Raw genomic sequence first — 15724 nt, 5'->3', positions numbered from 1 at the left:
GCACAGTACGGTTTGGCACAGTCACGTGAAACAGTGGTCTTTTAGTGCATCATAACATAAACTTTCCAATGGATCGGATCAAAATAGCCCTCTTAACGAAAAACAACTTGGGTTTGACTCCACTGGGAGCTTTTTGGACTTCCTAAAATATTGTGGAGTTTTTTCCCCCTGAGCCTAATGGCTTCAGTCTTGTTTCAGATCCTCCTGGGTGAAGTTTCCTCTAGGTACAGCTTCCCCTCCCCCAATCCTAACCATTACAGGGAAAAAATGCAAAACTGACCCAACATGCGTTTAGTGGCAACTTCATTCTACACCAGTTCAGATGCAAAAATGACTCTCCATCAGGTCACGATTCTGGAGAATGTCAGCCAATGTCCACATTCGAACCAGCCTCCTCAGGGCTGCATTTCATATGGCACCCTACTTTCTTATGAGCCCTGGTCAAAAGTAGTGCATTATAAAGGGAATAGGGTACCATTTGGAATACACCCAGGTCACCACATCAGGCAGGACAGATCCTGGACCTGTGGTGACTGACTAGCTTCATCATAGTTTACTTGTGGTGGAAAGCGAGGGCTAGCCTGGTCCCAGATCTGTTTGAGCCTGCCTGCAGTCCCAGCTAACAATTCTAGGGAGAGAGAATGTTTTTGTAATGTTACCCATAATGTTCCCCTGATGTTTGAGTGTCCAGTTTTCCATTAGTTAGGGGAACATTATATGTATGTTAGCAAAAACCTCCTGAGAACCTATTAAGCATGTTTTGACGTTAGAGTTAGAACATTTCCTTATTGTCAAACAAAACTTACCCAGAACGTGGTTACCATGTTCTCAGAATAAAGATATTAATGTTCTAGACACGTTCCATGGGACGTTCCAAGAACATTCATGTGTCCAGTTTTATGAGGGTTAGGAGAATATTCCATCAAGGTCACACCAAACATACACAGAACATGGTTGCCATGTTCTCAGACTATAAAGATATGAATGTTCATGGGAACGTTGCAAGAACATTCCTGTGTCCAAGGACGTTTAAAACATAGGATGTTCTGTGTTTGGGATGTTCTCAGTCCACTGGTGCGACTAGTGATGTCCGGCCGCCTGATAACCTGCCCACTTGACCCCATCCCCTCCTGCCTTCTCCTCACCAACTCTGTAGATCTTCTCCCATTCCCCACATCCCTGACCACTGGCTGCGTCCCCTCTTACTTCAAGATGGCCAGAGTCGGTCCGCTCCTCAAGAAACCAACACTTGACCCCTCTGACGCTAAAAACTACAGGCCAGTATCCCTTCTTTTCTTTCCAAAACACTCTGACCAACTCTCTCGTTATCTCTATCGGAATAATCTTCTTGACCCTAACCAGTCAGGCTTCACGGCGGCTCAATCAACTGAGACCGCTCTCCTCTGTGTCACAAAGGCTCTCCGCTCTGCCAAAGCAGACTCTCTCCTCTGTTCTCATCCTCCTAGGTCTATGCTGCCTCATCCTCCTAGGTCTATGCTGCCTTCGACACCATGAACCATCAGATCCTCCTCTCCACCCTCTCAGGGTTGGGCTCACTCCTGGATTGCATCCTACCTGGACGGTCACTCCTACCAGGTGGCGAGGATCTGTGTCTGCACCACGTGCTCTCACTACTGGTGTCCCCCAGGGCTCGGTTCTAGGCCCTCTCCTCTTTTCGAAGTCACCCGGCTCGGTCATATCCTCACATGGTCTCTCTTATCATTGCTATGCGGATGACACTCAACTACTCTTCTCCTCTGCCCCCTCTGACACCCAGGTGGCGACACGCATCTCTGCGTGCATGGTAGACATCTCAGCTTGGATGTCGGCCTGAAACCTCAAGTTCAACCTCGACAAAACGGAGCTGATCTTCCTCCCGGGAAAGGCCTGTTGCTCCAAGACCTCTCCATCATGGTTGACAACTCCACGGTGTCCCCCTCCCAGAGTGCAAAGAACCTTGGCGTGACCCTGGACAACACTGTTGTTTTCTACAAATCAGTGACTCGCTCCTGCAGGTACATGCTCTATAACATCCATAGAGTACGACCTTTCCTCACACAGGAAACGGCGCAGGTCCTAATCCAGGCACTTGTCATCTCCCGTCTAGATTACTGCAACTCTCTTGGCTGGGCCCGTGTAATTTATACAGAACGCCGCAGCCCGCATGGTGTTCAACCTTCCTAAGTTCACCCACTCCTGCACACACTCCACTGGCTTCCAGTCGAAGCTCGCATCATCTTCAAGACCCTGGTGCTTGCCTATAGAGCAGCAAGGGGAACTGCACCTCCTTACCTTCAGGCTATGCTCAAACCTTAAATCCCAACCCGAGTACTCCATTCCGCCACTTCTGGTCTCTTGGCCCTCCCACTCCTACGGGAGGTCAGCTCCCGCTCAGCCCAGTCAAAGCTCTTCTATGTCCTAGTACCCCAATGGTGGAACAAGCTTCCCCCTAAAGTCAGGACAGCGGAGTCCCGGCCAATCTTTCGAAAATCGCATGAAATCTTGCCTCTTTGAAGAGTATCGTAAATAACTCAGTGGCTCCAAAATAAAAAATAAAATGCACTTGTCTTTTCCCACTAGCACTAACTTTGCTCATAAATGCTTTGTTGAGGGAAAATGTACTTGATATAATTGTGATGCGTTGTCTCACCTAGCTAAATTGTAAGTCGCTCTCGATAACAGCGTCTGCTAAATGACTCAAATTTGAAATGTAAAGTCATGGTCCCCTGGAGGTTTTTGTCTAGTTCCCGGGTTGTTCCGGTGACGTCCCCAAATACATTTTTAGGACATCCCCTGATGCTCCCAAAGAAATGTTCTCAGGAGAAAAAAAACATGTTTCTTTACACATCACCCCTTGTTACAGTTGCTGAGCAGATCAAGGTCCTGATTGGTGAACCACTGATACATTCACAGCTCTTTTTCTGTTGGCAAGGTTAGGGATAAACATAAACAGTGCTTTCAACATACAGCATTTTCAACTTACATATTTGACACTTTGTGCATGTTCATTTCCAGTAATTATTCTTCTTCACTTTTTAACTAATAACCTCTCGGTTCACGCATTCTGATCTTACTGCTACACCACCGTCAAAGACTGATTTCACCTACATTGTAAAACTTTGAAGTAAAAAGTACACTAAATCAGGCCTCCCGGGTGGCGCAGTGGTCTAGGGCACTGCATCGCAGTGTGCCACCAGAGACTCTGGGTTCGAGCCCAGGCTCTGTCGCAGCCGGCCGCGCCCGGGAGGTCCATGGGGAGACGCACAATTGGCCTAGCGTCATCCGGGTTAGGGAGGGTTTGGCCGGTAGGGATATCCTTGTCTCATCGCGCACTAGCGACTCCTGTGGCGGACCGGGCGCAGTGCGCGCTAACCAGGTAGCCAGGTGCACGGTGTTTCCTCCGACACATTGGTGCGGCTGGCTTCCGGGTTGGATGCGCGCTGTGTTAAGAAGCAGTGCGGCTTGGTTGGGTTGTGTTTTGGAGGACGCATGGCTTTCGACCTTCGTCTCTCCCGAGCCCGTACGGGAGTTGTAGCGATGAGACAAGATAGTAACTACTAACAATTGGATACTACGAAATTGGGGAGAAAAAAAGAAAAAAGTACACTAAATCAAAACTATTTTATTTATCATTGGAGTAACATTAAACAGAGTAATATTCCCACCAACATGAGGTAAATAAAACAGACAACCCTTAAAATGTATCAAATAAGTCAATCAAATCAATGATGAGACAATAATCAGATTAACTGACAACTGACACAAACATTGTGGAGTAGCAAGAAGATCAGAATGCCGTGACCCAAGATCTGAGTTCAAATCCCAGGTAATAATAATTACTGTGTCTTCAGAAAGTATTCACACACCTTGACTTTTTGCTGTTGTTGTGTTTACGTGGGATTTTCAAGTCTTGCCATTAATGTTCAAGCCGACTTAAGACAAAACTGTAGCTAGGCCACTCAGGAAAATTCAATGTTTGGTAAGCAACTCCAGTGTATCATTGTTCTTTATTAAAAGCTCTGACGAAGGCCTTGAGGCTGATACATAAGCTTAATAAAGAACAGTGATACTAGCAAGAGCAGTGTGCGAGTTTCTCTTTTCTTTCAGGTTATTGTACTGCTGAAAGGTGAATTTGTCTCCCAGTGTCTGTTGGAAAGCACAACCAGGTTCACCTCTAGGATTTTGCTTGTGCTTAGCTCTATTACATTTATTTCTATCCTAAAATACTCCCTAGTCCTTGCCGATGACAAGCATACCGATAACATAATGCAGCCACCACCATTCTTGAAAACATGAAGAGTGGTACTCAGTGATGTGTTGTGTTGGATTTGCCCCAAACATAACACTTTGTATTCAGGACACTGATATTTTTTTTTGCAGTTTTACTTTAGTGCCTTATTGTAAACAGGATGCATGTTTTGGAACATTTGTATTCTGTACTGGCTTCCTTTTCACTCTGTCAATTAGGTTAGTATTCTGGAGTAAATACAATGTTGATCCATCCTCAGTTCTCTGATCAGAGCAATTAAACGACTGTTTTAAAGTCACCATTGGCCTCATGGTGAAATCGCCGAGTGGTTTCCTTCCTCTCCGGTAACTAGGAAGGACACCTGTATTTTTTTAATGACTGGGTGTCATTACAAAATCATGCTAAACACTATTATTGCTATTATTGCACACAGAGTGATTACATGCAACTTATTAAGCATATTTATTAAGTCTGAACTTATTTAGGCTTGCCTTAACAAAGGGATTGAATAATTAACTCAAGGGATCTTTACATTTTTATTAATTTGTAAAAAATAAATACAACATAATTCCATTCCGACATTATGAGGTATTGTGCGTAGACCAGTGACACAAAATCTGAACTTAATCGATTTTAAATTCAGGCTGTAACACAACAAAATATGGAAAAAGTCAAGGGGCGTGAATACTTTCTGAAGGCACTGTATGTCAAAGTGTTTCAAATATGTAAGTTGAAAACATTGCGTGCTGAAAGTACTGTTTGTGTGTGTGGGTGTCCCTAACCTTGCAAACAGACAAAAAGCTGTGAATGGATAAGTGGTTCACCAATCAGGGCCTTGATGGGCTCGGCAACCATGACAAGGGGTGGTGTGTAAAGAAACAAGTATTTTCCTTCCGGAGAACGTTTCTTTGGGACCATCAGGCATAGGCCTAAAAACGACTTTAGGGAAGTCCCTAGAAAAAGCTGGGAACTAGACAAAAACCTCCAGGGGACCATGACAGAACGTCCTGTGTTTTAAACGTCCTTGGACACAGGAAAGTTCTTGCAATGTTCCCATGAAACCTATCTAGAAAATGAATGACTTATATTCTGAGAACATGGCAACCATGTTCTGTGTATGTTTGGTGTGACGTTGATTAAATATTCTCCTAACCCCAAGAAAACTGGACACATGAATGTTCTTACAACGATCCCATGACACGTGTCTAGAACATTAATATTGAATATTCAGTGAAAATGGTAACCACGTTCTGTTTGACATTAAGGGAATGGTCTCTTGAAAACAGTTATTGCACATCACTGGAACATTGCTATGAAAATGTTAGGTAATGACCTAATGAGACTCTGAAGGAAATGTTCTCTAAAGTTTTGGGAACGTTTGTTGCTAGCTGGGCTGACAGATGGGGTGGGGTTTGCCCTCTTTGTTTTTCTACATATGTACACAGTGTTATTATGAAAATTATTCACATGTATTAAAATCAATGCCATTCTAACATAATTCACTGTACAAGACTGGTATTAAATAATAATCTGAGCAAATGCAACATAAATGGAGAGGAATCTATAAGTAGTGCATTGTGTAGGGAATAGGGTGCATTTACCTCAACAGTGATCAACAGCTGATTATTAAGTTGCATACTACTCGTTTAAGAGCAATAAGTCTGCTCATATCCAGTGAATGGAAGTGTGTGTGTAATGTGTGTTGATGGGATTCTTTCAGGTCACGTCCGAGCTACATGATACTATAGTATCCCTCTGACAGGAAGTACTAAGACCACAGGCCCTGACAAGAACTGTAGAGGCTTGAGTGACGACTTGACTTAACATTAGGGTGACTAAACCCTGAACACACTCCAAACATATGCGTGGGCATGCACAGTGCTACTGTATCACACACTCTGCTCTGGTCAAAAGTAGTGCACTACATAGGGAATAGGATACTGTTTGGGATGCATCCATAGACTACTACATCCCATCTACACAATACAGTATTTGCATTGCATTGCAACATGACTGAACTTACCTGGATCTCCTAGATGGTGGCACAGACAAAAACAGAAAAAAATAAACCCACATTACATTAGAGGATAGAAGAGAATAAATCAAAGTAGACACAACAAAGTGTCCTAGAGATATGTTGAGACCATAGAAATATAATTACTAGAAAGGGCCACCCATTATGGCTTCATTGAGTTGAATGGAGATGGCCCCTTCTAGTAAATCCATTCGTATGGTTGAGACACTCATTTGGGATTGAGAAGGTTTCCAGCTCTCTGATTTAATTGAAAAGATGATAGCACCAATAATGTAGTACATTAGTGTCATAAAATGTACACAGAACTTTATGATTTTTTTAACCTCTATCATTAGGTTTGAGAGACTGAGGTTCCATAACAGCACTACACACCGAGTACATCTGTGCACTGCAACACTGCCCCCCAGTGTTACAGGGCCAACCCATGAATATCTTACTCCAAAATCCCCTGAGCAAGAAGGTACATCCAGAAAACTTGTATGGGTGCACCAAGGTGAGCAACTTGTGAGTGATTTGGCCAATGCATTCACGTCTTCCACCCTTTTACACACCACTAAGCTAGTCATATTCTCAGCCCTGACAGTCAGCTTGCCTGCTTAAACCAGAGGACCACACAGGAAATAAACTGTAATAAGCTGGGTTTTTCTGCGTTTATCCTCAATGATTTCAAAGGCCTTGCATCCAGGTGCGTGATTAGAATTATGTTTTTAAATGATCAAATCAATCAACCAATCTCACCTCTCCTTCCTCTAGCTCCACATCCAGGAAGTCAAAGTCTCTGAAGACTCTGAATTGTTGTTCGGACGTGGTGTCATCCATGTTGTTGTCCTGCTCCTGTGTCCCATCCTCAGATGACACCAGGCTGGGCTGCAGATCCATCAGGTCCAGCTCGCCACAGCTGGAGAAGATCACCTGGGGACGGGAGGATACATAGGGGTGTGTTAAAAGCATACGGAGCATACGTGGGAGTACCCCACTCCATAAAAAAAGTATGCTTAAATCTACAATTCATATCAAACAAATATCATTCTCATCAATCTTTTTGATATGGGATCACGGTGCATAAACAACATTATTAGTATATCTATTTTTTAAACGTCTTCCATATTAAATAGCCGGTCAAGTTACACAATCTTAAGGCACTACTATGACATTGGTTACACATCATTCTTAACCCCTCAACATACACACTGAGTGTACAAAACAATAGGAACACCTTTATAATATTGAGTTGGACCCCTCAGAACAGCCTCAATTCGTCGGGGATGGACTCTACAAGGGGTCGAAAGCATTCCACAGGGATGCTGGCCCACGTTGACTCCAATGCTTGCCACAGTTGTGTCAAGTTGGCTAGATGTCCTTTGGGAGGTGGACCATTCTTGATACACACGGGAAACTGTTGAGCGTGCCAAACCAAGCAGCGTTGCAGTTCTTGACACACTCAAACCGGTGTGCCTGCCACCTACTACCATACCCCGTTCAAAGGGACTTAAGTCTTTCCCATTCACCCTCTGAATTGCACAGATACACAATTAGTCTCTCAATTTGGTGTAAAAATCATTAACCTGTCTCCTCCCCTTTATTTACACTGATTGAAGTGGATGTAACAGGTGACATCAATAAGGGATTATAGTTTTCACCTGGTCAGCCTATGTCATGGAAAGAGCAGGTGTTTCTAATGTTTTGTGCACTCAGTGTATAACTTTCACACAATGTCTGCAATATGAGTAAGCCATTATCAAAATGAGTGTGTCTAATTGTTGAATAAGTGATAAGACTGCTGCTGTCTGTCAGTGATTCTGAACAAAAAAATTCACTTTTATGAATACTCAACATTAACTGCGTGTGTGTGTGTTTGTGTGTGTGTGTCTCACCGAAGGGTTTTTGGTGAGCCCCACTCCTTGTCCACACAGACACAACACATTCACCAGCTTCTCCCGTGTTCTCTTCTGCAGATATGGAGAGAAGAGAGAAGTGAGGGGACGTCCCACCAGAGCAGAGCAGCGTAGTTCAGATTGTGGAGTAGGACCTCTTGAGAGGACAGCGACGCAAGAAATCAGATTACGTCAACATAAAAATAAAAACATGATCTGACCTTGCATCTCTTTCAAGGAAATGCATCATAACCGTACTGAAAGCTCTCCATCTTGAAAACTTGGCTGCTGACATGCACAATTTTGTGATTGTATTAACAATAGATCAAAATACTAAAAGATAGTTGAGTAAAATTTCCTTTAAGCTACACAGACTCTTTTTACTTCTGTTGTTTCCTTTAAAGAGACTACCCTGTTCCTGCCCACTGTAAACATTGGATAACTAGAACACCGTAGGAATGTGTTTGTTCTACTTAACTTCTTCGGGATAGGGGGAAGCATTTTCACTTTTGGATAAATAGCGTGCCCACTTTCAACTTCCTTCTATTCATCCCCAGAATATAAGATATGCATATTATTAGTAGATTTGGATAGAAAACACTCTGAAGTTTCTAAAACTGTTTGAATCATGTCTGTGAGTATAACAGAACTTATGTAGCAGGTAAAACCCAGAGGACTAACCATTCAGATTTGTATTTTGAGGTCACTGTCTGTTCAATGATATATCATTGGGATAATAGATTTCTAATGGACTTGTTTGCAGTTCCTACCGCTTCCACTGGATGTCACCAGTCTTTGGAAATTGGTTGAGGTTATTCCTTTGTGAAATGAAGAAGTACGGCCATCTTGAATCAGAGTAACTTTATGTCTACTGTTTGAGAGTTGCGCAAGACCGTTAACTAGACCGTTACCTAAGACCGTTTACCGTTAACTTTTGAGATATTTTGTAGTGACGTTGCACAATTTGGAAGCTGTTTTTTTCTGGATCAAACGCGCCAAATAAATGGACATTTTGGATATATATTGACGGAATTAATCAAACAAAAGGACCATTTGTGATGTTTATGGGACATATTGGAGTGCCAACAAAAGAAGCTCGTCAAAGGTAAGGCATGATTTATATTTTATTTCTGCGTTTTGTGTTGCGCCTGCAGGGTTGAAATATGCTACACTCTCTTTGTTTACTGTTGTGCTATCATCAGATAATAGCATCTTATGCTTTCCCCGTAAATCCTTTTTGAAATCAGACATGTTGGCTGGATTCACAACATGTGTAGCTTTAATTTGGTGTCTTTCATGTGTGATTTCATGAAAGATTGATTTTTATAGTAATATATTTGAATTTGGCGCGCTACATTTTTTCTGGCTTTTGGCCAAGTGGGACGCTACTGTCCCACATATCCCAGAGAAGTTATAGTACACAGAAATGTACTGTAATATTTCTGTCATCACTCCTTATGCACACGTTTTGAAGATTTGAAGTATCGTTGACTCTAGCCAAGAGCGCAACACATACACATTGAACTATGCTCAACTTTGCCGTGCTGGTCCAGCCAGCCTTCCAGAAGCTTTGCCTTCACACAGCCTGTCTGCCCGTTCTATGGTGTCCGCGTGGTCCTAAATCCAGATGTCTAAACACTCCAAACAGCCCCCTCATTCTGAAATTGCATTCTTGTCCCTCCACCAGTTTGATCATGATTAAGAAAAGAGACAAAAAAAAGACTTTTCGCACCAAAATACGTTCATCTCTAGGAGACAGAACGTGTCTCCTTCCTGAGCGGTATGACGGCTGCGTGGTCCCATGGTGTTTATACTTGCGTACTATTGTTTGTACAGATGAACGTGGAAATTGTTGGAAATTGCTCCCAAGGATGAACCAGACTTGTGGAGGTCTACACATTTTTTTCTGAGGTCTTGTCTGATTTCTTTTGATTTTCCCATGATGTCAAGCAAAGAGGCATTGAGTTTGAAAGTAGGCCTTGAAATACATCCACAGGTACACCTCCAATTGACTCAAATGATGTCAATTAGCCTATCAGAAGCTTCTAACGCCATGACATAATTTTCCCTAAATTTTCCAAGCTGTTTAAAAGGCACAGTCAATTTAGTGTACAGTCGTGGCCAAAAGTTTTAAGAATGACACAAATATTAATTTCCACAAAGTTTGCTGCTTCAGTGTCTTTAGAGATTTTTGTCAGATGTTACTATTGAATACTGAAGTATAAGTACAAGCATTTCATAAGTTTCAAAGACTTTTATTGACAATTACATGAAGTTGATGCAAAGAGTCAATATTTGCTGTGTTGACCCTTCTTTTTGAAGACCTCTGCAATCCGCCCTGGCATTAACTTCTGGGCCACATCCTGACTGGTGGCAGCCCATTCCTGCATAATCAATGCTTGGAGTTTGTCAGAATTTGTGGGGTTTTGTTTGTCCACCCGCCTCTTGAGGATTGACCACAAGTTCTCAATGGGATTAAGGTCTGGGGAGTTTCCTGGCCATGGACCCAAAATATCGATGTTTTGTTCCCCGAGCCACTTAGTTATCACTTTTGCCTTATGGCAAGGTGCTCCATCATGCTGGAAAAGGCATTGTTCGTCACCAAACTGTTCCTGGATGGTTGGGAGAAGTTGCTCTCGGAGGATGTGTTGGTACCATTCTTTTATCATGGCTGTGTTTTTAGGCAAAATTGTAAGTGAGCCCACTCCCTTGGCTGAGAAGCAACCTCACACATGAATGGTCTCAGGATGCTTTACTGTTGGCATGACACAGGACTGATGGTAGCGCTCACCTTGTCTTCTCCGGACAAGCTTTTTGGGGATGCCCCAAACAATCGGAAAGAGGATTCATCAGAGAAAATGACTTTACCCCAGTCCTCAGCAGTCCAATTCCTGTACCTTTTGCAGAATATCAGTCTGTCCCTGATGTTTTTCCTGGAGAGAAGTGGTTCCTTGCTGCCATTCTTGACACCAGGCCATCCTCCAAAAGTCTTCGCCTCACTGTGCGTGCAGATGCACTCACACCTGCCTGCTGCCATTCCTGAGCAAGCTCTGTACTGGTGGTGCCCCGATCCCGCAGCTGAATCAACTTTAGGAGATGGTCCTGGCGCTTGCTGGACTTTCTTGGGCGCCCTGAAGCCTACTTCACAACAATTGAACCACTCTCCTTGAAGTTCTTGATGATCCGATAAATGGTGGATTTAGGTGCAATCTTACTGGCAGCAATATCCTTGCCTGTGAAGCCCTTTTTGTACAAAGCAATGATGACGGCACGTGTTTCCTTGCAGGTAACCATGGTTGACAGAGGAAGAACAATGATTCCAAGCACCACCCTCCAAGCTTCCAGTCTGTTTTCGAACTCAATCAGCATGACAGAGTGATCTCCAGTCTTGTCCTTGTCAACACTCACACATGTGTTAAAACTTCTTCTTAATAGGGGGGCGCTGTTTTCACTTTGGAAAAAATCGTGCCCAAATTAAACGGCCTCGTACTCTGTTCTAGATCATACAATATGCATATTATTATTACTATTGGATAGAAAACACTCTGAAGTTTCTAAAACTGTTTGAATTATATCTGTGAGTAAAACAGAACTAATTTGGCAGCAAACTTCCATACAGGAAGTGAAAATTCTGAAAATGAGGCTCTGTGTCAGGTCCTGCCTATTCAACTGGCTTTTATTTATGGATCTGTATGCACTTCATACGCCTTCCACTAGATGTCAACAGGCAGTAGAAGGTTGAATGGGGTGTCTAGCTTGATGTGAGGCCGAATAAGAGCTTTTGGAGTGACAGGTCCGCTCTTTTGTCAGTTTTCAACTGCGCGCCGGGGAACCTCACATTGTCTTCTGAAAAGCGTTCGGTATACACGACGAATTGCTCCGGCTCTGATTTTATTGGATACATATGAGAAGAACATCATAAAGTAGGATTTTCAACCGAGTTTGACCAGTTTATTCAACGTTTATTGGGAATTTTGGAATTTTTCGTTCCAGGCGCCAAGAGTTGATGGGCATGTTCGCGCCACAATGCTAGCCAAAGTTGCTAATTCGACAGAAGAAATGGACATTCTAAAACCAAACAACGATTTATTCTGGAAATAGGACTCCTTGCACAACATTCTGATGGAAGATCAGCAAAAGTAAGAGAATATTTATGATGTTATTTCGTATTTTTGTGTAATATGTTGGCTCCAACACGGCGGAGAATAGGTGAGCACTGTCTCACAATAATGCATGCTGTATGTTGTAGTAAAGTTATTTTTAAAAATCTAACACAGCGGTTGCATTAAGAACCAGTGTATCTTTCATTTGCTGTACAACATGTATTTTTTAGTAAAGTTTATGATGAGTTCTTTGGTTAGATTAGGTGACTGTCCAAAATATCTCCGGACATTTTGGTGAATTGTTGCTACGTATTCACAATGTATAACCACGATTTGCAGCTCTAAATATGCAAATTTTCGAACAAAACATAAATGTATTGTATAACATGATGTTATAAGACTGTCATCTGATGAAGTTGTCCAAAGGTTAGTGATTAATTTTTATCTCTATTGCTGGTTTTTGTGAAAGCTATGTTGGCGGTGAATAAATGGCTTTGTGTGTTTGGCTATTGTGGTAAGCTAATATAATTCTATATTGTGTTTTCGCTGTAAAACACTTAAAAAATTGCAAATATTGGCTGGATTCACAAGATGTTTATCTTTCATTTGCTGTACACCATGTATTTTCATAAATATTTTATGATGAGTATTTATGTATTTCACGTTGCTCTCTGTAATTATTCTGGCTGTTTTGGTGCTATTTGTGATGGTGGCTGCAATGTAAAACTACAATTTATACCTCAAATATGCACATTTTCGAACAAAACATAAATGTATTGTATAACATGATGTTATAAGACTGTCATCTGATGAAGTTGTTCAAGGTTAGTGATTAATTGTATCTCTATTTCTGGGTTTTGTGAAAGCTACCTATGCGGTGGAAACATGGTGAAAACATGGCGTTGTGTGTTTGGCTATTGTGGTTAGCTAATATAAATACATATTGTGTTTTCGCTGTAAAACATTTTAAAAATCGGAAACGATGGCTGGATTCACAAGATGTTTATCTTTCATTTGCTGTATTGGACTTGCGATTTCATGAAATTATATTATATGATATCCCTGTCCCGTTAGGCTAGGCTATGCTAGTCAGCTTTTTTGATGAGGATGCTCCCGGATCCGGGATGGGTAGCCCTGAAAGGTTAACGAGAGAATCACTGACATGATGTCAGCTGGTCCTTTGTGGCAGGGCTGAAATGCAGTGGAAATGTTTTTGGGGGATTCAGTTCATTTGCATGGCAAAGAGGGACTTTGCAATTAATTGCAATTCATCTGATCACTCTTCATAACATTCTGGAGAATATGCAAATTGCCATCATACAAACTGAGGCAGCTGACTTTGTGAAAATTAATATTAGTGTCATTCTCAAAACTTTTGGCCACGACTGTATGTAAACTTCTGACCCACTGGAATTGTGATACAATGAATTATAAGTGAAATAATCTGTCTGTAAACAATTGTTGGAAAAAGTACTTGTGTCATGCACAAAGTAGATGTCCTAACCGACTTGCCAAAACTATAGTTTGTTAAAACTTCTCTAGGGTAGGGGGCAGCATTCGGAATTTTGGATGAAAAGCATGCCCAAATTAAACTGCCTGCTTCTCGGGCCCAGAAGATATGATATGCATATAACTGGTAGATTTGGAATAGTGTCTGTGAGTATAACAGAACTGATTTGGCAGGCGAAAACGTGAGAAAAATCCATTCGGGAAGTAGTTTTTTGGGGGGGTTTTGTAGTTTTCTATTCAATGCCATTACAGTATCCATTGACTTTGGACTCAAATTGCAGTTCCTATGCCTTCCACTAGATGTCAACAGTCTTTAGAAATTGTTTCAGGCTTGTATTCTGAAAAATGAGGAAGTAAGAGCAGTCTGAATGAATGAATTAAGAGCATTGGACCAGTAACCAAAAGGTTGTTGGTTCGGATCCCCGAGATGACTAGGTGAAAAATCTGTTGATTGTGCCCTTGAGCAAGGCACTTAACCATAATTGCTCCTGTAATAGCTCTGGAGAAGATCGTCTGCTAAATTACTCAAAGGTAAATGTAAAATGTAAGGGGGACACTGAGCTGAGAGGACTGGGGGTGGAGTGGGAGACTGACCTAGGAGGAGTGGGGGAGAACGGGGGACACTGACCTGAAAAGACTGGGGGAGGAGGGGTGAAAGGGAAGGCTGACCTGAGAGGACTGGGGTATTTTCCAGCTGACTGGAACCAGGACGTTGTTGGAGGTGGAGCCCGAGGAGGTGGAGGAGGTGCTGTAGGTCACAGCTATGGCCCGGCTTTTCCCCTCCCGGCCTGGAGAACCTTGCAGCTCCTCATACCTTCTGCCAATCACTGGGGTCTACAAACACACACGCCTTAGTAAACACAGGGACCTTAGTAAGTCACACACAGAGCACAGTTTTGGAGCAGAACCGGAGTGTCTCTGCAGCAGTAAGTCCATGATTGGACAGCTCCCATTCCTCTATGACTGCTCCAGTCTAGCCCTCCTAGCCAGGACACGCAGCAGACCAACTATTCAGCCGCTCATCAATATTTCAACCCCTGCCAGGCAGCGTTTGTTAAGCCCTTAGTACTGTCCATTGGCAGCCGTTCATAGCCCCAGCAGCTCAATTACCGAGCAGGAGAGATTCGCACATTAGGAAAATAACATATCCCCCCCATCTTGGCTAAATTATCTTATTCAATCCACCTGCAGTCAATTTACACAGATTCCATGTGCCTCTGGTAACATGCTGTTCTTCTGTTGTGTTCTTCTCCCCACCCCCTTCCGTCTAAAAATACTGAGGAATTTGTCTGAGAAACGAGGGGTAAGTTTGTTCAATCATTCCTCTCTAGGCTGTAATGCTCTCTGTTTGGCTGGAGCTCACTCCCTCTCCACCCCAGCCCAGTTTGAACTCTCCTCCTCCCTGGTTCCCACACAAAGGACGGCAGCAGCCCTGTCTGACAATATTTCCTGCCATTCATAAACCGCACAAATAGCTGCCTGTTTGGTTCCCAGTCTGTCTGTCTGTCTGTCAGCCCTCACAACATCGCTCTCTCGTCTAGCTCTGCCCAGACTGGCTGAGAGTGTTTACTGTGTGTGTGTGTACTTTTCTAGCTTTCCTGCTAATCTACTGGGGTCATTATTAAAAGGCATAATCTGTAATTAACTGGAAGGAAAGACATGTTTCCTGTCCAAAACAGATCCAGTCATCAACCGTCTCACACCAGTACCACACCCTGGAAAACACAGGAAAAGTATAAGAAAAACGCGAGACAGTAAACATTCCTCTAAGTGCCCTTCATGCTTTTAACACCACACATTTGGCTTTGACATAAATGGCACCTTATTCCCTATAGTGCACTACTTTTGACCAGAGCCCTGATCAAAAGTATTACACTATATAGGGAATAGGGTGCTATTTGGGAAGCAGTCTTTAACACAGAACAGCTTCATGCACAGAACAAACCCTGTCTTG

At 42.7% G+C, this 15724-nt stretch overlaps 1 protein-coding gene across 1 annotated transcript in view; it reads right to left on the bottom strand.

Annotated features, from left to right (window-relative positions):
• The window catches only part of LOC120018462 (protein furry homolog), a 193272-nt gene that overhangs the window by 25246 nt on the left and 152302 nt on the right, over positions 1-15724 (bottom strand). Inside the window, exons 51-53 of the mRNA XM_038961684.1 lie at positions 14440-14604; positions 8159-8233; positions 7023-7196 (exon numbers count right to left, since the gene is read on the bottom strand). Of these exons, the coding sequence (XP_038817612.1) occupies positions 7023-7196; positions 8159-8233; positions 14440-14604 (414 nt within the window). The remainder of the gene's footprint in view (positions 1-7022; positions 7197-8158; positions 8234-14439; positions 14605-15724) is intronic.

This window comes from Salvelinus namaycush, chromosome 23, assembly GCF_016432855.1.
Source record: "Salvelinus namaycush isolate Seneca chromosome 23, SaNama_1.0, whole genome shotgun sequence".
Lineage (NCBI taxonomy): Eukaryota > Metazoa > Chordata > Actinopteri > Salmoniformes > Salmonidae > Salvelinus > Salvelinus namaycush.
Note: the sequence above shows the minus strand (reverse complement) of the source record. Positions and strands in the feature narration are given on the sequence as shown.